This window comes from Squalius cephalus (assembly GCF_949319135.1).
Source record: "Squalius cephalus genome assembly, chromosome: 14".
Taxonomy (NCBI): Eukaryota; Metazoa; Chordata; class Actinopteri; order Cypriniformes; family Leuciscidae; genus Squalius; species Squalius cephalus.
The window spans coordinates 29862392-29887321 of record NC_137135.1 but is presented as its reverse complement, the minus strand read 5'-3'; the positions used below and the strand labels follow the sequence as shown (position 1 = coordinate 29887321).

Here is a 24930-nt window from a genome sequence, read left to right as displayed (position 1 = left end):
ATCTATAATATAAATATTACTCTTGAAAACCATCCAAAACAACAGCAAAAAAGAGTGAATAGCATTAAATATCTCTCATCCAGAACTCAAGAACAAACAGTTTGCTTTTTAGCAATAATGAGCATAATTTATTTTCATCCATTTGTTCCGAAAGGACTCTGAGCCGAGTAGGCTACCTCAGCAGTAGCCATTTACAGGAGCCAATCACCTTTAGGATCAGAGAGATGGCGGTTAATAACAGGAAACGAGGTCATGTCCGGTAGGATGCTCTGTAGTCTGCTGTAGCAACTCCCTAGGGAGGGCAAGAGCCAGTAAGGATGTGTCCACTGCAGGACGGAGAGATGGGCCGCAGCTCAAGGACACATGCAAAGTGTGTGTGTGTGTGTGTGTGTGTGTATGTGTGTGCGCGCACGCGTGTTCGGGGTTTCATCAGCAGAGATTTTGAGTACCTTAGCCTCCACAAAACCTCACCATATCATCCTCTGTATTATGTGGAATTATACATTTTTTTTGTCCCTAGAGTTTAGGTATTTTCTGTGCAGTGGTCATATTTTGGTTCGTGACATTTCACAGCGTTATGAAAATGTAAGGCAGTCCAGACTTTTAAACAGCTGCTCCTTGTCTGTGAGCTCACAGACATCAGCGAGTTCGATTTCTGGCACCCTGACAAGCATCTAAATATCCTGATTTGCTTGAGCAAAGGTCAAGCTATTTTTCGTTGTATTTCCGAGCCATAAATTCAAATCTTGAGTAAAACACCTAATCTATCCCGTCGTTCACTGAGCTGTGTGCTGTCGTGTGAATGTCTGCCCTTTTAATGTCACTTTAATTTTTCACTGAAGCTGACAGGTATGCCTAGCAGCACAGAAATGGAGTCAATGTCCCCTGCCTTTTTGCAGTGCTTGTATACTATGTTCACAAATTGTCACTGGACACCTTTGTAGCTATCTACCCCTAAAGAATACATATTAGTATGTTAAGGGTACATACAGTATTAATGCTAATATGGACCATTTAGGGCTAGATCAGGAGTCTTAATACATTTTACTAATAATTAATACTTTAATTCATCAAAGATGCATTAAATTGATCAAAAGTGACAGTAAAAACATGTATAATAAATGCTGTTCTTTCTATTTGTCAAAGAATCCTGAAAAAAATGCATCATGATTTCCACAAAACTTATAAGCAACAAAGTTTTTTTTTAACATTTCAACATACTATTTTAAATTTCGGTAATAATACTGTTCTTACTGTATTTTTGATCAAATTAATGCAGGCATGATGAGCAGAAGAAACTGTCAAAAACATGCTCGAACAAATTTAGCAGTGTTTTAATTGTGCCACAGTGTTTTTCCTTTAATAGTTTCTCTGCATTTTAAACTGGGGCAGGAGAAACTGGGATGTGGAAAAATGACACACTTCACTTTTAAGAATGCTTTATGGAAATGTTCAGCAGCATAGACATCCTAAAGGGAGTTTTCCGTCAATTAAAGGGAGTTTTTCCTGTGTGTGGGGAATTAAAAGGATGTTTGTTTGTTTTTTTGCAGCATGACTTTCAGTATGCGAATGGAGACCATCAGCTCAAGAGCTTGATGGAGGCAGTGCAAGATATGGCTCTCCAGATGCTTCTCACTCTCACTACCCAAAATGCCTTAGATGTTTGGTTTGGTAACATAAAACTTCTAACCACTAATTCACCACCCCACCAAAATATTTGTATAATTTTTTACAAACCTGCACATCAATCCAAACCAAACTAAAGACCTGGAGATATGTATCCAGAGTCACAGTGCCGCCCATCACGAGTGAGAGAATGGGAAGGAGATGGCAGAAAGGCTGACTTCTCCTCCCTCGTTTCTGTCACAATCCTCTGTGTAATTCACAATGTGTTCCCGTGAAATCAGTCGTTACAGATGGGCTGGGACTTGTCACCACATCTCTTCACTATATCAGAACATCTTGCTACAGGTCTTTGATAGTTCCAGACAGGCTCACATTTGAGTCATATTCCAGATAACTGGATGTCATTTAGCTGGAATCCATTTCAGTGGTAATCTTTACATTCTTTATGATTCGGTTTGATTCATTTTTTATTTGCATATTACATATTCTTTGTTGTATGCAATAATGATTCAAATGCAGTTTAAGTGATCCGTGATTAATTTAAACTTAGGCGAAGTGGTCATTGTGATTCGATAAATGCAATTGCTTGTTAGATGTAAAGAGGGCCTCTGTTGGAAGGAAAGGGAGAACTGCTCTCAGGCCATTCACCCTTTCTTTGAGTGCGTTTAATTGTATATGTTTGGTTAAACAGGTTAAACACTTTTAAATATAAAGCTTGAATGCACTCTAACGCTTTCAGAGGAAGGATTAGGTTTCAGTGTTGTATTATGTTCACTTTTATCGTAATGTGCTTTACTGTACATCTAAATATGGGCCATGCTTAGTAGGGGTATACGGTACTTCCCATTCCTTAATTTATCATTAAGACATATACTGTACATTGAAACCTTACTCTATTATATTTATAAATCTGTCTATTTGTGGTCTACAATGGTGGTACATGAGGTCAAAGGGAAAAGAAATCAGCTATTTAAATCCTAAAATTCTCTACTTCCCTCCCCCAGACGGGAAGGAAGTGCGGGCATCTGCGCACTTTCCCACCATTCACACCACTCAGATAGGAAGTGATGTCACATGGAAGCACAGATCTGCCGGTTTGCTCCCTAATACATGACTAGCCCATTAGTGATGTCTGATTTGTGACTAATAGTATGATTTGGCAAGTTATTTGAATGACTAATTTAAATGAAGAATGACCAACTTTCCAATCTATACTGAGTAGGGTGTAGATTTCTTGTGGACCTGACCTTCATTGAAACATACTGATACGCTAAAGTGAATGAAATGTGAATACAATTATGTAAGTTAGTTTCAGTGTGGATCAGGGCAGCGTGCCATTCAAGTGGTGTCGGAAATATCGTCATTACCAATTGTAAGCACATGAATGACCAAGCGAAACTGTGGGAAACTTTTTAGATGATACAAGTTAGAAGGGGTATGTCTATTTGAAACATGGTGGAAACCGGAAACACTGATCTATAATATAGAAGATGCATCTATAATCTGTATAGAGATCAGTTAGTGGAAAGCAAATTTGTCACGAATGGTGTTAATCTCTCAACCTTCACAGTTTGCTTCACGTATAAATGGGAAACCACGGATGCATAGTAATAGAAATTATATTTTGAATTCAGATGTAGCTATAATTTTGTTAAGGCTACTTTCCGACTTGAATAGGTGACATGTTGTAATAACGAACACCGACAAGTTTCCTCGTTGCATTTGAAGATTTGATTTTATTAATCATGCTTCTCCTTGTTTGTGGTCCAGGTTCCTGTAGCACATTGCTTCGGTCCTGCTGGTCAGAAGAAGAGGTTCTGCTGTGTTTGCCGGAAGCATCTGGAAGGCAGTTCGGCTCTGCGCTGTGAAGGTGTGTGAGTGTGTGTGAAGGAGGATGTTATAAATTCAGAATAAACAAAGTGTTGATAATAACCTAAACCAGGGATGGGCAACTTCGGTCCTGGAGGGCCACTGTCCTACAGAGTTTAGCTTCAACCCTAAACACACCTGAACAAGCTAATCAAGGTCCTCAGGATTACTAGAAAATTACAGGCAGGTGATTTTTTTCAGGGTTGGAGCTAAACTCTGTAGGACAGTGGCCCTCCAGGACCGAAGTTGCCCATCCCTGACCTAAACTAATTTGGGCTCATATGACAATTTTTTGTTTTCAGCGGCAGTTCACCCAAAAATGAACATTTTGTGTCTCTCATGTCGTCCGAATCTGTATCTTTTTTTCTGTAGGACTTAAAAGAACATATTTTGAGAAATGTCTGTGTTTTGGGGGTTTTTTTTGTCCATACAATGGAAGTCAATGGGCACCAAAACTGTTTGATTACCAGCATTCTTCAGAATATCTTTGTGTTCCATTGAATAAGTTTGGAACAACATGAGGACAGAAATTACATATTTGGGTGATCTCATTTTGTTTGTAGTACCAAAAACAGCCTGTTTAATTCTAAGAGTCAGAGAGGGGGTGGAAAATGTTCACGTTAAATTAAATTATAGTCTTGACTTAGAAGTGATCTTCTGGGAAAATAACCAAAATTACTAGAAAGCTGTATGATATGGTCTATTTGAAGCCTATCAGCTGCTTTTGGTTAGATATTTCCATTGCTGATGCACGTTAATATGATTTTCTGATCAGGCTGATTTGTTCTGCTAGTTTTAGAGAGGTTTTGGGATACTGTTTTCTGGCAAAACCAGCAGTGCAAGTTTCAGAGTGGCACCCTGACAAATCTCGCGAGAATCACGACTTGCTTTACGTCACGACGTCACATACATCAACAACATATGAAGCAGCCTCTATGGAAGACACTAGCACGCATTTCAGACGTGAATCATGCCAGAGTCGACGAAGAAAACAAAGAAAGCGCGGTCGGAAGAGTCAAGGAAAAGAAAACGACAGCTCTGCGTGAGTGGTATTTACGACAGTAACGTTAAATACAAGTACTCCACAGCGACTCTAGTGGTCGCAGTTTGAGAAAAATGGAAACTGCATAGTGTGCCTTTTAGCGAAGAACAAAAAAGCACTTCGCTGTGATTATACCGGGACCTTGAATCATGTCTCTTATACGTTATGTGTGCACAAGTGCGAGCACAAGTATCAAGTTGCTGGCTGCAGTTCAATTAACAGCCACTGGTGTCGCGTTTCTGAATTCTACATATAGCTCCTTTAAAGGACAAAAGTAGGTACAGATAGATTTTTTTTTCTACAGGGTTGTGAATATCTTAAAGACCCCTGGAGTCCATAATTTTATCCCTTAAAACTCATCTTTGATCACCAAAACAACATATTTAATCGTTTTTTTGTTTTCCTTGAAATTTTTTTTTCATGCCTTAAAATAACTTAAATGTAACTCTACACCCTTGCTTCAGCCCCGCCTCCATTCACTCGAACCGGCTCAGAGATCCGCTCGTTGACGATCACATGTTGACCTGATTGGTTGCAAGGTAGTTTGTGACGTCAGAAACACCAGCGATTTCAAAGCGCGTTTTTGATACTGTCTTTGGTTCACTGCAGTTTTAAGAAGAAAATACTCAGCAATGGTGTTAACTTATGAATTTGCACATGGTTTGTCTTAAAGCATATTAAAACACCACATAGACATCTAAAAAAACATTAAAAGCTTGATTTTCACCACAGTAGGACTTATTCCCTTATTTTAATAATCAGATTCTCTCAATGTTTCTTCTAAAACCTTTTCTGTTTCCCCAAACCCTTGGTCTTGGTCTTTTTTTTTTTTCCTTTTTTTTTTTTTTTCTGTCATTGCTCATTTGTCTGTGCTGGCTGTTCCTGTTTGGAAAGCTGCTGTTTCCATGGAAATATCAGAATGGCCTTTTGCAGTGGGCTGAATTCTAAGAACTGAGCTGAAAAGAAAAACATCACACTCCAAATCTCTTACTATTTCTCTTCCTCTCTCGCATACAAAAGGCACAAATGAAGCTCACAAGGAAAGTCGATCTTTAATTCCCACACACACTTAAACAGTTGCTACAATATTATGAATTAAGTGGCTTTTCCCTCTATTAGGCCTGTAACACCTCACAGGCAGTACTAATAGTGCCTGTGCTAATAAAATGAAAATACCAACTGTTTCACCTCAGATGATGCTTGCTTAGTGGATAAACCACATAAAGACACTCCCTATTCTTTCAATAACCTTACCTCACATGTCTTTCAGTGTGTGAGCTGCACGTCCACAGCGACTGTGCCCCGTTCAGTGTTAGCGATTGTCGCTTCTCTCATCAAGATGGAGGGCAAGACATTGTGAGTATGAGAAGCAGGACTGCACTATATCCTTCTGTTTCTACTGATATATTAACCTGACATTTAAAGCCAGCATGTCTGACCTCAATTTGAAAAGTAATTGAATTTTTCATAGCTTGTCGAGCTTTTCTTCACGCTTGAAATTATGTTGTTTGGTAGATTTTAATTACATCAGTACTGATTAACACTACATGTTGCCTACTTATTGTTATTTGTGATTGCACAACGTTATTGTTGTCCACGCATTTGGGAGTTTCGCTTGAGGGCTTAAAAAAAATGCCTTCAATTTTTGAAAGCAGCATAGATGTATCCGTCGCTGCCTTTGATATCCCACAATCCTGTGCGTTCCATTCTGTGACATTTGAGCTAAGTAACAGAAAGATTGTATCTGAAAGTTGTATTTGGTGGTCAGTTTGTGTAAATGTATTTTATTGGCCAACATTTTCCACTTTTGATGTCATTTCTTGCGAGAAATTACTATTGTAGTAATTCAATATTTGCTTAGTTATTAGCCTACCAATGATTTGTTGTAGATCATGAATCCATTATGCTACCTCACGAGGTACCTTCGTGCGCAAACGCTGCCTGTATAGTCATTATTTATAGGGCTGCAAGGCAACAAGTCAGCTGCCTTTCTACTTAGAATTATATAATTAGATCATTTCTAATTATAGATCAAACTCTAAATTACCGCTTAATTCAGAGGGAAATGATTGGTTGATAAGAATGTTGTTCAACCCCAGCAAAAAGTGTAACTAGGATGTTGATCCAGGAGCATGTCCTGGGTAAATCACATCTCTATTATTGCTCTAGATTGTGTTATTGACCACATGGCTTTTCCTAACCCATCATCTCCTCCTGCTCTGATAGGACACGTACCAGCATCACTGGCGGGAGGGCAACATGTCCTCAGGTGCCCGTTGTGAGTTATGCCGTCGCACCTGCAGCTCCTCAGACGTCCTGGCTGGCATGAGATGTGAGTGGTGTGGCGTTACGGTAAGTGTTTATTTCTCGTTTTTACAGTGCACCCAAACTTTACTTGTCTTAGCATTCAACGCTTTCAGTTTGCCTGTTGTCGACTGTATTCATCACACAAACAGCTTCATTATTTAGTCATTAGAATGAAGGTGAGTGGGCTTTTAGGCTGTCATGTCTGAAAGAATTGATCAATTATTTAACAGGTGCAATGTGGGATGCATCTCCTGTCAGCACTCACAAAGTTGTACTCGGTCAAAGTTGAATGCAGGAAAAAAGTTTTTATTCCTCTGTCATCTTGGCAGTGGCTATTTTTTCTGTTGCCTGGCCTGGTTTCTTAATTTTGATTGTTGCCAGATTGCCTTTTGTTTCAAAACCAATCATGCTTCCATTTATAGATACCATTTTATGGCATCAAAAGGTATGCAACCTAATTATGCTGCCTCTTCAGATATTTATTTTTCCAGATCCTAAGACAACATCTCTTATATTTTTTACAGCGAAGGCAATCCCAGAATGCATTACTCTGACCTGAAATAAAAAAATTATTCCAAGATGACTGATGAATGATGCGAGAGAAATGTACTTAAGAGTATGAATAAAAATCTGTTTTAAATGTTTTAAATAATTCGTTTATGAATAGTTAAATGACTGTTTTGTACTTTAATAGATTATAAAATGTAATTTATTCCTGTGATGCAAAGCTGAATTTTCAGCATCATTACTCCAGTCTTCAGTCACATGAGCCTTCAGAAATCATTCTAATATGCTGATTTGCTGCTCAAGAAACATTTCTAATTATTATCACTGTTGAAAACAGTTGTGCTGCTTAATATTTATGTGAAAACTGTGATACATTTTCATTTGGATTCTTTGATGAATAGAAATAGCATTTATTTGGAATGGAAATATTTTCTAACATTGCAATTGTCTAATATCACATTTGATCAATTTAATGCTGAAGAAAAGCATTCATTTCTATCAAAGAGAAAACAAATCTTACTGACCCTTACTGGTTTATAAGAAATGCTTGTTAAGTTATGCTTGTTGTTAGACCTTTTGTGATACCTGTATTTAAATCAGTTGTTGAGTCAGCCACTTTGCACTAATTGTATGGCCATGTTCCAAATCACTCACTTATGAGTTTCCATTTTAGTTAGGATGCTGACTTAGAAGTCACCTGCCTACATCGAAGATGCAATTTTTGCAAGAGAGCCACTGTGTCAATAGAGTTACATACTGTACCAATGGCTCACTCTCCACTTTTTTTCTGCATTAGAGTGTTTTAGCACCCGGAGCTAAATAAAATACTCTACTGCACTCCAGCTAACACAACATGTACCTCTGAACACTAGCATCCATTCCATCCTCTCTCCAGCTCTCAATTTTTTCAGCATGTACTGTAGCTGTAGGTTATTAGATGATGTAAGCAGTAGCTTCTGAGTAAAAGGTTTTTGAGGACAGAGGCTTCAGGGTCTATATTTGAAATGGCTGTTTGCAGCTCTAATACTTTGAAAGCACAAACCTCTAGGATTTTGAGGGATTTTGAGAACATAGACACAAGAAAAAAGAACTTTACACACAAGATTGTAGCTTTATTTTATTTTAGCCAGGGTGGTGTAGTCTAGTGGTCAAAGATCAGGACTGGTAACCAAAAGGTTATTTGGTAGAAACCCTGCAAATGGATGAATGAGTGTGCTCTTCAGCAAGCCACTTAACCCCTGGTTAATATAGCGCCCTTAATACAGGAACAATGTCCCTATATGTTGCTTTGGATAAATAAATGAACCATCTGTTGTCATTATTATTAGAAAAATTGCAGTTGTCATTAAGCTGTACTGTAGCTTGTGAGCTTATCTGTGTTTATATGTTTGCAGGCACATGCGTCATGTTACATAATCATGTCCCCGGAGTGCACCCTGGGACGACTGCGGAACATGATTCTTCACCCCAGCTGCGTGTGGATCTGCTCGCGGAACTTCAGCAAGATGCACTGTTACAGAATCTCAGAGAATTCCCAGCACGGCGAGATGGGTAATGCTGCCTAGACACTTTCCCATTATCCCTGAAATCTGAGCATACACCTTAAAGTTAAAGAAATGTTCTGATTCACAACAAGTTCTGTGCACAGCATCTGTGGCTTCATTAGCACAATCATTTTGACATTTTGTTCATCAAGGTGGTAAAAACGAGCAAAAAATGTGTTTGCACTTAAATATAGGTTTGGGGTAAGATTTAAAAAATAAATAAATTAATACTTTTAGCAAGGACGCATTAAAAGAATAAAGGTTTCTACAAAAATATTAAGCAGCACAATTGTTTTCAACATTGATTATAATGAGAAAAGTTTCTTGATCACCAAATCACTATATTAGAATGATTTAGCTTTGAATGAGAAAATTCAGTTTTGCCATCACAGGAATAAATGAAATTTTAAAAAAATATTAAAATAGAAAACAGTTATAATTATACTATTATAATAATATTTCACAGTATTAGAGTTTTTACTGTATTTTTGATCACATACATGCATCCTCGGTGAACATTAAATGTCTTTCAAAAGCATGAAAAAAATATCTTACTATCTTACCACTGTTCAAAAGTTAAAAGTTGGCTAAATTATACTTTTTGTTACGGAACTCTAGACAGATGGATTTTTTTTTCTTTTTATTCAGACCTTTTTGGTATCCTTGCATGTGTCATGTGAAAGTTACAGTGATAATATTGGATTGGAAGTCTTATGATTACATCCATAATCGGTAAGTCTTGTGGCTGTACTTTAGAAATGTTGTGGTGAATATCCCGCTGCAGTGCCCTATAGATTTCCATTACTGAACACATGATTTTTGCTTGTTTTTACAAACTGGGATGCATGTCACAATTGTTTTCTTTGGTACTCGACTGCACGTCACAGATGTATTGAACTTGTATTGAACCCAGAACATTTCTTCAATGTCAATGAGCACAATAATTCTTTTCCGTTTTAATTACTGTTTTCTACCATTAAATGTGTAAGCCTTGAAAATGAGATGGTTGGGAAATTAAAATTTAGCCCTTTAATTCATTGTTAGACTGTCCTATTCACCTTTGAATATCAAATAACAAGATCACATGTCTGTAAATGCTCATAGAGAAGTGTGTTTTCTCCAGATAACCTAGATGATGTCGATACTACGAGTCCGGTAACATCAAAGGAGACACAGTCCACGGGGTCACCTGACACGGGTACAAAACTGTCCAAAAATGACATCATGGCTAATGGTAATCACACTTGCACCCAAAGTAATCTCCCATCTTTTGGCCTAGGTAAACAGACGCTGAAAGTTTTCGATGGTGACGATGCAGCTAAGCGCAATCAGTTTCGCTTGGTTTCGATCCCTCGAATAATCAAGAATGAGGAAGTGGTGGTGAGATGTTTTTTCCCTAATCAGGTTTCACCAGAATTGCAATGTATACATTTTACAATGAATATATACATCAAAAGTGTTTTATAAAGATCATGCTTGAATAACATTCGTTATTCTGATGTTTCTGATTTCCGGTTGTGACAGGAAGCGGCGCTCAGGGCGTTCTACATCCCAGATGAACCGCAGGATTATGAGCTACAGAGTTCCAGCCAACAGGGACTGTTTACAGATGACATCATCAACCGTAACGGCACCCCAGACAACAAGCCCGTTTTTAAAGACACGGTGTCTGATCCCTTGGTGCTCAGAGCAAAACCCAAAGAAACAGAGGTGGTGAAGATTTACCCCAGCTGGCACAAGTGAGCTCTACTTCTGCTTTTTTAGTGCATCATGCGCTGCCGTTTTGTTTAGTGTTGTCCGACTGCCATACATATATTGATTCACAAGGAACTGTACAAGAATGTAGAGGAGACAAATTCTTTAAAGCAATATTTCAGGTTTAATTCAAGTTCTGTCAACAGCACCTGTGGCATGGTATTTAAAGTCAACATGAAACGGTGTCCGCACCACATTTTTGTTCCATAATCCAATATATTTGAACTGAAATTGAATATGAAAAACATGTAGAATGGACCTTGATTTTATATACAAGGACTTGAAAAGACTTGTTCGGAAATGGTTCGAAAATGAGAAGACTTGGTGACATCAGCTGGAAAGCTAACCCTGGAATTCCACCAACTGCAGAGCGGCTGCGGATCGGCTCCGTGCTCCGTCGTCCTTCAGTACCCACCAGGTCCGGATTTGTTCTGGAACGGCTGCGGCCATGACTGACAGCTGAAGTCACGAGGACCCACGAGATCTGGCGAATTCACGTATGATCGCGCAATATAAGTGCTAAATTGCTGCGGAGCTCTCCGGCATCCGGCAAAAATAGAAGCTCTGCGTATCTGCTCCGGAGGACTCCGGATCGCCGGAGTCGGAACGCAGCCGTTCCGCAGTCAGTGAAAATACACACATTGACTTTAATGGAAACCTATTGACTCTATTGACTCCACAGCCGTTCTAATTAAGGGTTAGTCATTTTAGTTATTTTATTTTTCTTAATTTTTTATTATATTTTGAAAAGATATGATTAGTCATGACTCATGCACAATTAGACCAGTAATGTGTATTAAGAAAGTAAATGATTAAACCATAATATTTCACATTTGCAATCATGCTGATATTTGAGAAGAACAGCACGCTTGCTTGTGATATTGCTTATGTTTATGTCATATGATATAGTTAAGACTAAAACATACAGAGGCATTTGAGGCACCCATCTTGAATTTTGAGGGCGTTCTGTATACTAATAGGCTACTCAGTGTCAGCTTGTACTTTATGTAAGGGTTAATGCCCGACGAGGTGTCCATTGTCAGGTATTAATGGACGACGGCGAGGCGTGCGTGGAGGACGGTTGCCTCCGCCAAAGTCCATTAATATAAAACTTATATTTTAATTAGTTTTACAATCGAAATCTAAAGTTTTTACAAACAATAACTTGGTTTCCCTGGTTATGCCTGATGATTTATTTACTAGGTGTCCTCTATCACATTTTAATGGACACCCTGCAGCCAATCAGAATCGAGTATTCACCCAGACCATGGTATAAATTATCGTAGACAATACATATCCCACACCCCTATTTAGAAGACGAAGTTAGCTTTATGTAGGTAAGCAGAACAGAATGGAAAATGGAATTTACATAAACACATCATAAAGATGCTCAGTTCTTGCGTCAGAATGGAGGTTCTAGCTTACAGTTTACTCATCTGAGGGTTTTATGGCACATCAATCCCCTCGCTTCTCCAAACAAACCATATATCATCACCAGGCATTGCAAGGAAATGGACAATAGTTGTGTCGTGTACCAGTCATCGAGGGCAAGTGTATATGAAACCCATCAAAACACGCATTGCTCGACTGATGAGTCTTGCTGTTGTGTGTCCAGTTGCCACGGAGATGAGGTGACACAGTTGCCTTGCCAGCAGAAAATGGATCACAAATGCTGATGGACCCTCATCGCCTACAAAAACTCATCAGGGAACCTTTCGATTTCTTAAAAAGAAGAGCAGTGCCACTCAAGTGCTTGATGTTTTCATTAGATGAGGCGTTTTGGTTTGTTAACATGGGTCTGGAACTAATGATGACTTTTATGTTTTATTAACATAGATTTGAGTCAGGGAGGGATTGAGTCAGGTTTAACACATGCAACCAGTTAGTGCCAAAATCAAAAGTTTTTGTTCTTATGTAATATTGACTACAGTAAATCAAAACATTGTCTGAAGTTTCAGTGGCAGACCAGTGGATGATTTATACAGTGCCACACAGCTGGTAAATCATGGGATGGATTGTTTTTCGATGCTTTACGTTTTCAAATTATGGTGTAATGAGGAACATTGTTGGGTTTCACATTTGTGTTTCAGGGTTGGAGTCGCCTACATCTCAGTGACTGCTGGGAAAAGCAGCATGGTAGACTCAGTCATAAAGGAAGTGCTCCCACAACTAGGAAAACAGGTAACTTGGATTTCACTTCTCAAAAATCCTGCATGTACTGACACACAACTTATTTGTGCCACAATGTTGATGATGTCTCAAAACACACGTGGAAATGTGTGCCATTACTTTTATAAACAATCAACCTTTTTTGTTGCTTTTTTTTTAAACTGATATTTTGCCTACCACATAGCAACTGCTTGTAACACCCTTGTGTCTCCGTGGCAGCTTTTGCACAGGCAAATACCACAATAGATTCTTACTAAAATGCAAATAGTAAATTTTTTTATGCACAATTTGCATGTTAATCCTCATGTTCTTTTTGCAAATTTCTATAGAATAAAAACCCTGCTGACTTTAACCTTGTAGAAGTTTTCATGAGCAGCAAACAAGGTAAGTTCTCTTACATGTATTATAATATATATATTATATTATACAGCTCCAGCAAAATTAGCAGTTTCTCTGGATTTATTATTTAACGCCAGGGGTGACTAATAGAGAGCATGCCAAGGCGCATGAAAGCTGGGATTGGAAATCAGGGTTATTCCACTAAATATTGATTTCTGAAGGTAAAACATTAGTATTGTGTTGTTTAAAAATGCATATAAACTTGTTTTCTTTGTATTATTCGAGGTCTGAAAACATGGCATCTTTTTTCGTTATTTTGACCAGTTGTCATTTTCTGCAAATAAATGCTCTAAATGACAATATGTTTATTTAAAATGTGGAAGAAATGTTGTCAGTAGTTTGTAGAATAAATCAAAAATGTTCATTTTACTCAAACAGATACATATAAATAATAATTCCAGAGAAACTGCTAATTTTGCAGTGGTAAGATAAGATTTAGAGGATAAGATTTAGAGAATAAGATTTTCTAATCAAAATGTGTTATGTTGAGCCAAAACATTTAATGTGAATATGTATATGCACACAATAATTAAAATGTATATTTTCATAAGGAATTTTATTTATTTATTTATATTTTACAGTTGACAAACACAGACCGTAATGGCAAAAATGTAATGTGCCTGATTTTTTTTTTTTTTTGTCATATTCATTTGTTAACAAACAAGTATTCATTACTTCAATGAGCTAATTGTTTCTGCCTTAAATTAATACATTTTTAGCTAACTGTGTCATTTGTATTTGTACATTTCTGATATACATAACTTAGACAGTTACCTCTGATAACAGATCACTCTAAATTGTGCATTTTCTGTAAAGCTGCTTTGAAACGATGTGTATTATGAAAGCGCTATACAAATAAATGTGAATTGAATTGAATTGATTTTGATGTCATTTTCTCCAAGTACCTTGAGAATCTGATTGGCATCATGAAAGGGATTTTGGTTCAACCCCTTTCAACATATAGAACCGCTTCGAAAAGTGTGGAAGAGTTTCATGATATCCTAACCTTGTGTTTCTTACCCATCTTCAGTTCAAAGGCAAGTCCTCAGCGGTCAGGAGCTTTTACTGGACAAACTGCTGGAGACACGGAAGGTATGTGGGGCGGGTCATGCTGATATTGCTTGGCATTTGGAAAACACTCAAGGTGATGAGCCCTGATAAGCACAGCATGCAAATTTTACAGTGTCTGTGAGCTTGTTGTGGAAAACATCTTGTGAGAGCTTCTCGGTTGTCTCAAACTCTGATTCTGAGCATGTGACTTTCAGACGTCGTTGCGACAGATGAATCAGACGCGGTTTTACATCGAGGAAAGCAGGAATCGAATGGTGCAGGTCAATCTGATTTTGGGAGGCTTTCCGACACAACTCGACAAAGAGGAATACGCTCACCTGCTATCCGAACACCTCGCCGTCAAAAGTGAGTCTGCACATCTGTGTGCTTGAATGATGTGTAAGCTCAAGATTTAAACTGCTGCGATCCTTTGGATTTTAGCCGTTCGTCCCATCAATCTCTTTGGATTATATTAATCTTTCCATGAAATTGTCCTCAAACAATGCTGACCTATAACTCTGACATAAGTCATCTTGTGTACTCATTGTAAGTATGCCTGACGCCGCACTGCTGAGAGGGTTTAGAGCAGATAATATAGTGACAGCTGATGATTTCTTGTAGAGCCCGACCGATATGGATTTTTGGGCGCCGATGCCGATAAAAAAAAGCCAGATACCGATATATCGGCCGATATTATTTATGTGTATTATAGTACAGTAAGTTTGGACACACTTTACAATTGGTGTGTACAAACTTTTGATGGGTACTAGAGCCCGACCGATAAAGGATTGTGAAGGCCGATACCGGTACAAATATTTGTTGGTTTTAAAATCCGATATTCCGATATATCGGACGATATTTTTTTTTTTTTTTCAGAAACGCGCAACAAAACATTAACAAATTTCCCTAACATTAGTTATTTGTAGTTATTTATTAGTTTTAACTAAAATAATATGATAATGCATTTTAAAAAGAAACTTGTTTCTTTTATTGTCACAACAGAACAGAGGAACATCAAAATATATTAAAGTTCTGATAAATAAAATGTATAAAAATACAAACTTAAGATTTTCTTTATTTTTTAAGACTAAACGTTTAGTCCTTTGAACAAAAACAACAATTTCACATTCAAATTGACAACAAATTCAAATTGTCATAATTTACTCTCTCAAGTTGTTTTTTTCTTCTGTTGAAAATAAGTTATTTGGATGAATGTGGGTAACCAAACAGTTGATGTACCCCAGTGACTTCCATAGTATATTTTTCTCCTTTGGAAGTCAATGGGGACCAGCTACTGTTTGGTTACCCACATTCTTCAAACTATTAATATTAGAAAAATATTAGAAGGAAATTAATACAGTTGGAACAACATTAGAGTGCCTGTAAATAATGAGATCATTTTTATTATTGGGTGAACTATCCCTTTAAGGACAAGCGGCAATGTGTTTACAATTGCTACTGTCTCTTTAAGAGCTGAGCACGACACGTCTAATGTACACGCATTTGACAAGCAGATTTTCTCTCAATTTTGCCTTCACTTTAGACAACCGACTTTGTTTATGTAAATCTTGTGTGTATTTAACAGTATTAGCACAATAATACTCGAAAGATAACTTAGTCCAGTATCCAGGCGCTGGTAGAAAGGCTTTTAGTGCATGTGAGCTTCACATGTACGCGCTGAGAAACGCACACGTTAGAACAGCGCATCAGCATTTAAAATTAAATGTTTAACCGACAAAGCATTAAAGCACATGCACATTATAAACTTTTGTGAACTGCAGTGTTAACATTTTATGTGAATATAGCCTACGTCGCGTTGTTCCGCTTCACTCTCGGCTTATTTAACCGCAGCAAAACTGGACATGAGTCACGAATTTTGTCATCCTTATTTGAGTTAAGAGAACTGATAGGGATGTTCTTTTAATTGTTATTCAAGCAATGTATGTCTCGTGAGTCGTTACCAACTCACCATGAACACACTTCACCGATGATCTCACTCGCGGTTCTCTCTGCCCGACTCTGGCTGGATCAGCAGGTTGCAGAATGTGTGGCGCGTTATACACGAGTGTTGCCAACAGGGACGGTGTAGAGTGCCCTCTGGTGGACAAACTATACAACGCCAACACTCATAACATGGTTGAAGGGTGTTTCGTGCGTTTTTATTTTATTTTTTGAAATATTCATTTATCGGCCGTTATAAATGCCGATACCGATAGTTTTGAAAATGCCTAATATCGGCCGATAATATCGGCCTGCCGATATATCGGTCGGGCTCTAATTTCTTGTGATTGCATGGTTAACACTAACATATCTCTTTCTCTTTCTCTCTCTTCCCCACCCAGGTCACTTGGCCACCATCTCTCACGTATACGACGGACAAGGTAAGAGCGACCACATCCATAAATCACAGGGTTCTGTGGGAGAACGGCCTGTTTCCTCGTCACAGGAAATGCATCCCTCCATTATAGGCGACTCATAATGTCCGTCTTTGTTCCGAGTACAACTAAACTGCATGACTTTATTTGATAACACTGAAGGTCGCTGGTGCATGCTGCAGAACAGACCGCTCGCTGTGTCCGTGGGCCATGATCTGGCCTACTGTCAGCGCTCTGTAAAGGAAAGCCCTTGTTCTGCACACACACGCTCCGAACTGCCGGTTGTTCTCAGTCATCCTCAACATGCCCACTGGCTCACTCGCTTTAATGCTTTGAACGCATTTATAATGTTGTCGCAGCGGCGCGTTGGTTTGTGTGGAGGTCTTGAAGTATGTAGCGGTTAACACACAAGCTCTGACACCTAGAGCTATTACTATTCTACTCGTTATTATTTTCTATCGTTGGCTATGCACTAGTAAACAATGGTGCAAAGGGCATGTAATGGTGCAAAGTGGCCAGTAAATAGAAGTGGTAGTTCCCCTTGTGTTTCCCTCAAGTAAATATTGTGCAAAATAAATGGTAATTTGATGTAAGAACTTTCAGGTGTTATATATATATATATATATATATATATATATATATATATATATATATATATATATATATATATATATATATATATATATATATATATATATATATATATTGTTATATCATCATCATAACCTTAAATGCTAAATTCAATGTACTCTACCTTAGTTTTTCAAGTTATGTTATGTAAGGACATAAGACCAGCAGATCTTAAACCGATTCTTAAATTTGTAATCCCACAGTATGTATATAATATTATCATAATTAAACAAAATAATATGTATGTAATATGATCAAATATATAATATATACTACTATTATTTATATATATTTTAATCAATTAATTTATAATAAATCTATAATATACTGATCAAAACACTAATATTGTGAAATATTATTACAATTTAAAATGTTTTCTATTATATATATGTCAGAAATTATTTTAATATGCTGATTTGCTGCTCAAAGATTTCTTATTAACACTGTTGAAAGTTCTGCACTTTTTTTTTTCTTTTTGTTGTCAAAAGAACAGCATTTATTTGAAATACAATTTTTTTTTTTTTTTTTTTACATTATAAATGGCTTTACTGTCACTTTTAATCAATTTAACATAGCCTATCTTTGCTGGAAAAAGTGTTCATTTTTATCTTTTAAAAAAACCTTTTAACTGGTATATATAAAGGATTGCATTGGGATTTGCGTAGTCTTGTTCCATCATATCATGATAGGTGGTAAAAATAATTGTGCTCAGAGCTAAAAATAATTGTGTCCCAGGTTTGAGCAGGTGTTAGTGAGTGTGTTTGCATAACTGAGCTGGTGTGCTGTTTTCAGGTGCTGTGGTTCTGCAGATCAGCTGTTTCTCAGAGGCAGAGAGGATCTACATGCTGGCCAAAGACATCAGCACCAGCGGCAAACAGCTCTACTCGCTTGTCATACCTGAGATCATGGTACAACATCTTTTTACCAAGCCATAAATCTAATAGTGACACTCAGTGGGTGCGACAGACTCCTTTTTGTGAATATGGAAAGTGTTCTTAAACTTTCTTTAAAACAAATGCCACTTGGTTTGATATTTTATTGTATAATGCAGTGTGATTTCTACATTGACATTGCATATTTAAGTGAGGCTCAAAGGGATAGTTCACTCAATAATGAAAATTCTGTCATTATTTACTTACCACCATGTCATTCAAAACCTCTGACTTATTTCTTCTGCAAAACGGATCTTTTAAAAATATATATTTTTTATTTAACCAATGAAAGTCAGTGGGCTCCAATGTTTTGTTTTCGAAAAATTTGCGTTCCCTCAAGAAACTTTGCGTTCGCAAAACATTTGTGAAGGAAATAATGAAGTGGGAGGGATGTATTTCAGTGCTTTCTCGGGGGGAACACAACATTTTTTGGGGAAAAAAAAATCACTATGTCGTAGAAGGCTTGGAATGACATGAGGGTGAGTATAATGCCGTTTTTTTTATTTTGTGTCCAAATATCAGATATATGGAACCCACAGCTGAATCAAAATAATCACCTGTATTGACTTAATTGTGATCAGTAGGTCACATGCTGTTCATTGCAACAATAGAAGGCTGTTCATTAAAGTTCATAATGCTGGCCCAAGCTTTAGATCCATCTGCCCTCTAGTGGCCCAGAGAGAAACTACAGTACAATTCAACAACAAGTGTAACAAATGTTCTTTTCTCTCCCAACAGCAAAGCAAGCTGGACAAAGGAAGCTGCCCCCTGCTGGTCTTTGTCAACCCTAAAAGTGGTGGGCTAAAGGGCAGAGAGATCTTATACAGTTTCCGGAAACTTCTAAACCCTCACCAAGTGTTTGAGCTGACCAGCGGAGGACCACTTCCTGGGTTAGACCTCTCCTTTTGAATGATGGTCAAACTGATATTAATGTCTTGATAGGAATATGTATGGATGGATGAATGCTGTAGGTTCCCTGCTCACATGTATGAGTATGTGTTTTGTACAGGCTGCACGCGTTCAGGAACGTCCCTCACTTCCGTATCCTGGTGTGTGGAGGAGACGGCACAGTGGGATGGGTGCTGGGGGTTCTGGAGTCCATCCGACATAAGATTGCCTGTCCTGAGCCAGCGATCAGCATCATACCGCTGGGCACAGGTGCGTGATGGAGGAAAAAAAGTTTATCATTTAATTCTAGTTTACTGTAGGTTTTACTATTTGCAACCATTGTGGTTTGTGTTCAGGGAACGATCTGGCTCGGGTGTTGCGATGGGGGGCGGGATACAGCGGCGAGGACCCCTTCAACATCCTGGTGTCTGTGGACGAGGCAGAGCTAGTGCAAATGGACCGCTGGACAATTCTTCTGGACGCACAGGAAATGGCAGAGGACGGCAAAGAGAACGGCTTCCTAGAGCCGCCCAAGGTACGCAGTCAATCCCTGAGACTTCAAATTACAATAAATATGATTTCTGCATAAATGCACCTATAGTACATTTATGCAGAAATCATATTTATTGTAATTTTAAGTCTCAGGGATTGACTGCGTACCTTGGGCGGCTCTTTTATTTTATTATTAAAAAATATATATATATTTTTTAATTTAACATTTTAAATGTTTTTTTTAATGTAATTAATGCAATTATTATATGTACATATATGTACATTAATTTTAAATAATTTCATATTAATTATTTATTCATATTTTAATAATAAAATGTATGATCAAAATATTATTTTAATAATTAATGATATTTTATAATTTATTTATGTTTTAAAATAAAGTATATTTTTAAATGTAACATTTTACATAATAACTGACAAACGACAAAATGATAACATTTAACTGACAAAATGTAAAATGTGTACCTTGAATGCAATGTAAGTCGCTTTGGATAAAAGCGTCTGCCAAATACATAAATGTAAATGTAAATATACGAGTAAATATGTGAGTGATTTGCGGTAAAGAGACCTTCCCGAAAACTCTTCTCCTGATTCACAAATACTTCGTAAACGTCAGATATGATAGTGAAATGTGTGTGTGTATGTGTTAATGAATTCCAATCAGTCGTAAATGGGACGCGCGTGCACGCTCATTCTCAATTACCATAAATCCCACCCATTAAATACGACTGACAACTATATATGGGCATCATATTATGACACCAAATGAAGGATTTTAACATGTCTTCTCAAAAGCGAATGAAAAAGAGAAATTTCTCTGATGCAGAAATTTAAGTTTTATTATCAGAAGTTCATTCAAAACGCCACATTTTATTTTCAAGCGTACATAGTTGCGTATCAGGTCCTAAAAAAAAGGAAGCTTGGCAGCATATTACAGATGCAGTTAATGGAGTTTCATCTGTTAATCGAACAGTCCCAGAAGTGAAAAGAAAATGGTTCGACATGAAGCTTGACTGCAACACTTGTGACTTGCGGGCTTGTGTTCCGTTTGCAGATGCTATTACTGGCTCTCATAATAAAAGTAAAAAGAAAAACCGTATGTAATTACTATATATATAATATTTTTTTCAAAATTCTGTGTAAATAAATATGTACCCGATTAAGGTGAATTAAAATGCAGCCTTATTAATGAGCAAAACATTCGGATGTTAAACGCACTATTTACGCGTGGCTGGGAGCAGGTGTAGATTTATTTCGCACCAACTAACATGAGACCCATTGTGTGTATATGTGTGTATATATATATATATATATATATATATATATATATATATATATATATATATATATATATATATATAACAATACTATGATAAATAATTATTCTATTTATTAATTCAACTAATTGAATTAATTTTTTATGCTTCTAGTTCTTCTAAGGAATTTGTTACTGCACACATTTTGTAAGTTACTAGCCTAAAGCAGTCAAACATACATAACAGGGTTGTACCTGTCTGTGTTCTAGATTGTGCAGATGAATAATTATTTTGGGCTGGGAATTGATGCTGAACTGAGTCTGGACTTTCATCACGCACGTGAGGAGGATCCAGACAAGTTTAATAGCAGGAAAGTATTGTTCTTTACTCTAAAGGGTGGTCATGTGACTCAGAGTTAAGGTGAGGGAGGTCTGTGTGCATTGCTATTTTGACTTTGTCATTGTTCTTGCAGGTTCCACAATAAAGGTGTGTACGTGAAGGTGGGCCTGCAGAAGTTGAGTCACACACGAAACCTTCATAAAGACATCAGACTGCAAGTGGACAGACATGATGTGGAACTGCCCAGTATAGAGGGATTAATATTCCTCAACATTCCCAGGTAAACACACGTCAGTCTCACACAATGAAAGTAAAGACAATTCCACACCCGGGAGTTTGTTATAGAAGATTAAAGCTGCTGTGTGTGTGTGTGTAGCTGGGGTTCTGGTGCTGACCTGTGGGGCTCAGACAATGACTCTCGGTTTAGGCGGCCCAAGATAGATGATGGGATGCTGGAGGTTGTGGGAGTTACTGGTGTGGTGCACATGGTGAGTTCTTCTTTCTAAGAAAGTACATACACTACTGTTCAAAAGTTTGGGGCCGGCGAGATTTGTTCCTGTTTTTAAAAGTCCCTTATGCTCACCAAAATTGCATTTATTTGATAAAAAATACAGTAAAAATAGAAATATTGTAAAATGTTATTACATTGAAAAATAACACATTTAATATATTTTTAATTGTAATTTATTCCTGTGATGGAAAAGCTGAATTTTCAGCATCAGTCTTCAGTGTCACACGATCCTTTAGAATTCATTCTAATATGTTGATTTGGTTATTATCAATGTTGAAAATAGTTGCTGCTTAACATTTTCAGCTCAAAAGAACAGCATTTATTTCAAATAGAAATCTTTTGTAACATTATTAATGTCTTTAACGTTACTTTTGATCAATTTAATGCATCCTTGCTGAATAAAATTATACATTTCTTTAAAAGAAAAATCTTACTGACCCCAAACTTTTGAATGGTAGTTTTTGCCAAAATGTTTACTGTATATTGTTTATTAAACATAATTTGATCATTTTTCTCTAAATCATAGTATAGATTTGTTTTATGTTCCATAATTAATTTTTTAATTATTCTTTTTTTTTTTTTTTCCAGGGTCAGGTTCAGAGTGGGCTGCGCTCTGGGATTCGTATCGCTCAGGGCAGCTATATTCGCATCACTGTGACCAAACCCATTCCAGTGCAGGTGGACGGAGAACCCTGGATACAATCACCTGGACAGATCATCATCTCAGCCGCAGGACCAAAGGTACTTCTACATATTTTTTTAACACAGTCATACTCCCTAAATTGCTTGGCCAACTCCATGAACTCCAGAGCTGCTGTGTAAAGACGACACAACATTAATGACGTGGAATATATTCCCAGATGTGAATTTAACAGTCTTACAATGGTAGAGGCTTGATTCATTGAATTCTATACAAATATAATAACTAGATACACCTTCCTGGCCTCTATTTGTCTTGCACAATGCACAAATAATTGAGCGAGTTCAAAAATGTTTGCGCATCGGTGGAAGAATGCAGACTTTCCAGAACTGTTAACGTAACCAAAGGTCATTCCGTTCAAGTACTTCATTTTCTCACCATCTGTCAGCCTTCAGTTCGAATATCAAGTTCTGTGCATTTAAAACAGCCTTGTGTTTCTGTTCTAGGTGTGCATGCTAAGAAAGTCCAAAACCAAGCAGAAGAAACAAACGGGCAGTTTGAAGGAAGGCCGTTCCGACAGTCCAGCTCCCAGTGATGCTGGGCAGTGACAAACCTCACAAACACTTCATTGACAGCCCTTTACTGTTGCCTTGACAACTTTTCTTTGAGTCTTTGCCCTGTTCTTTGTTTCACTTTGGGTGGGTGGGTATCAACATTGACTTTAGCTGAACTAGAATGTATGACTCATCTCTAACATCTCATAGTCTGTAGTGTTCAAACGCCCCATCAGATGATAGCACTGCAGTCTGTTTCTCAGGACTTTAGCTGCCCTCGGCCTGTTTCCGGCCTGTTTTTGCCTTAGATTCATGCTGGTGTAGATCATTTTGTCGGTTTTATTTCCATTGCCAATCTGCATCTTCTTTTAAGAGGCAATTTTGTCTTAAAGTAGTCCATCACTGAAATGCTATGGCACATATGAGTAAGCAACCAGTATTTAATCCCATTGTGCGCATCACAAATGCCAAAAACTACCGTTTCGCCAACATCGCCAAGTTACGACTATCACTTAATACTCACATCTTGCCTTTTTGGTTTCATCTGGTCATTTTCATCTTTACGATGATTATCGTTAATGTCTTACTTGAAGTTTATTTGCAGAAGCAGCCCCTTGTAGCTTTCTACAAGTATCTAAACCAAAACAATGCAGTATATATGTACAAACAACTCTAGTTCTTGTTCATTAAGAGCACATTTGAATGTGTAAGTGTGGAGAGAGAATCGTCTTTGTATATCAATTTTGTAGCTTTCTTAGCTGTGAGACTGTAGGCACAATCATGAGTAAACAAGCTGGTGTCATCACAGCCGTTTTGTAAAAGACAGACGAAGAGCTTTTCGAACAGGAGCGGTACCGAAAAATACTGTGACTTAAAGAGTCGTGGATTTTACAAAGGATGAATGTTTGTGGACATGTGCACCACTTTTGGTGTTAATAGTAATATAACGCTGTACGATACTTGATAACACATTCCGCGCAAGATCACGTAGCAAGTTCTGTATTTATAGTTTAACTGGTCATATGAACCTTCAAGCCAAGCGTAGCTTCATCATGTTCTGGTGAAAGCATTGATTTGTAAGTAAATAAATATGTTACTGTTATCTGACAGTCGTGTAAAGCTACTCGTCCTGTTGTAAAGCTAAAGCTAGAGGCGAGCGCGGTGCTGTAATATATATTTGCTAGTAAGTGGCGTGTATATGTTGTTTCTGTACAGTGACTGGTCAGCCCTGCTCCAGCTGTATGGATTCATGAGGCTGGCCTTAGATTTTGTTTGTATGATCAGTTAGACGCTCCACTTCCCATCAGGCATGCATTAAAGCCTCGGCCACCTACGGGGTGGGGGGGCGGCGATTGTCTGACCTCATCTACCTCACCGGCACACATCACTCCGAGAATCAAGTTCCGCCAAGCTCTTCCAAAGACTTGCGCCTGCTTTTCTTCCTGCACTTCATGGGTCATGTCTGGGAATATTCGGAATGATGACAGATATGAAAAGCATTTATCTATATATCTATGACCAATGATTTAGGTCTCAATCTCATTTTTCTTCAGATCCAATCAGAAGATGCGATCTTATCTCGCCGATTCGCCCTCTCTCGCGTGTTTGATTTGCCAGCAGTGTGTACAGTGGTGATTTGTGCATTAGTTGTGCCTCTTGCGATGACAAGCCCTCGGGTTAACGTGCTGTTCTGTGGTGTGGTTTGGCCCGTATAGTGCCTCATATAAGTGCTTCGAGAACTTCTGCAGTATTGCCGTACGTGTGCGTTTAGCTCCATGCCATTCTGTTCGTTCTGCTGGTTCAGTGACTATGAAGTACAACCGTGCTGTTCTAGGTCCTTTAGAGCTGATGTGCCTCCTAATAGGGTAAATCTCACGAAAATCAGTCACATTTTACTCCTAAAATCAAAAGAAAAAATATATATCTAACATCTAACTGTGTGTGTATAGATTATTATATTTATATATATTACATGTCTCTGTGTGTATATACTGTATACACACACACACACACACACACACACA

General features: G+C 37.7%; 1 protein-coding gene across 1 annotated transcript in view; it reads left to right on the top strand.

Annotated features, from left to right (window-relative positions):
* Positions 1 to 24806, top strand: part of dgkq (diacylglycerol kinase theta) — a 36130-nt gene extending 11324 nt beyond the window's left edge. The window contains exons 3-23 of the mRNA XM_079893470.1: positions 3397 to 3496; positions 5808 to 5893; positions 6764 to 6889; positions 8746 to 8902; positions 10019 to 10093; positions 10175 to 10275; positions 10420 to 10634; positions 12741 to 12831; positions 13149 to 13203; positions 14249 to 14310; positions 14484 to 14634; positions 16611 to 16649; positions 18066 to 18181; positions 18944 to 19095; positions 19215 to 19363; positions 19450 to 19628; positions 21132 to 21233; positions 21336 to 21481; positions 21578 to 21689; positions 22301 to 22453; positions 22859 to 24806. Coding sequence (XP_079749596.1) covers positions 3397 to 3496; positions 5808 to 5893; positions 6764 to 6889; positions 8746 to 8902; positions 10019 to 10093; positions 10175 to 10275; positions 10420 to 10634; positions 12741 to 12831; positions 13149 to 13203; positions 14249 to 14310; positions 14484 to 14634; positions 16611 to 16649; positions 18066 to 18181; positions 18944 to 19095; positions 19215 to 19363; positions 19450 to 19628; positions 21132 to 21233; positions 21336 to 21481; positions 21578 to 21689; positions 22301 to 22453; positions 22859 to 22960 — 2469 coding nt within the window. The 3' untranslated portion in view covers positions 22961 to 24806. The remainder of the gene's footprint in view (positions 1 to 3396; positions 3497 to 5807; positions 5894 to 6763; positions 6890 to 8745; positions 8903 to 10018; positions 10094 to 10174; positions 10276 to 10419; positions 10635 to 12740; positions 12832 to 13148; positions 13204 to 14248; positions 14311 to 14483; positions 14635 to 16610; positions 16650 to 18065; positions 18182 to 18943; positions 19096 to 19214; positions 19364 to 19449; positions 19629 to 21131; positions 21234 to 21335; positions 21482 to 21577; positions 21690 to 22300; positions 22454 to 22858) is intronic.
* The last annotated feature ends 124 nt before the right edge of the window (positions 24807 to 24930 follow it).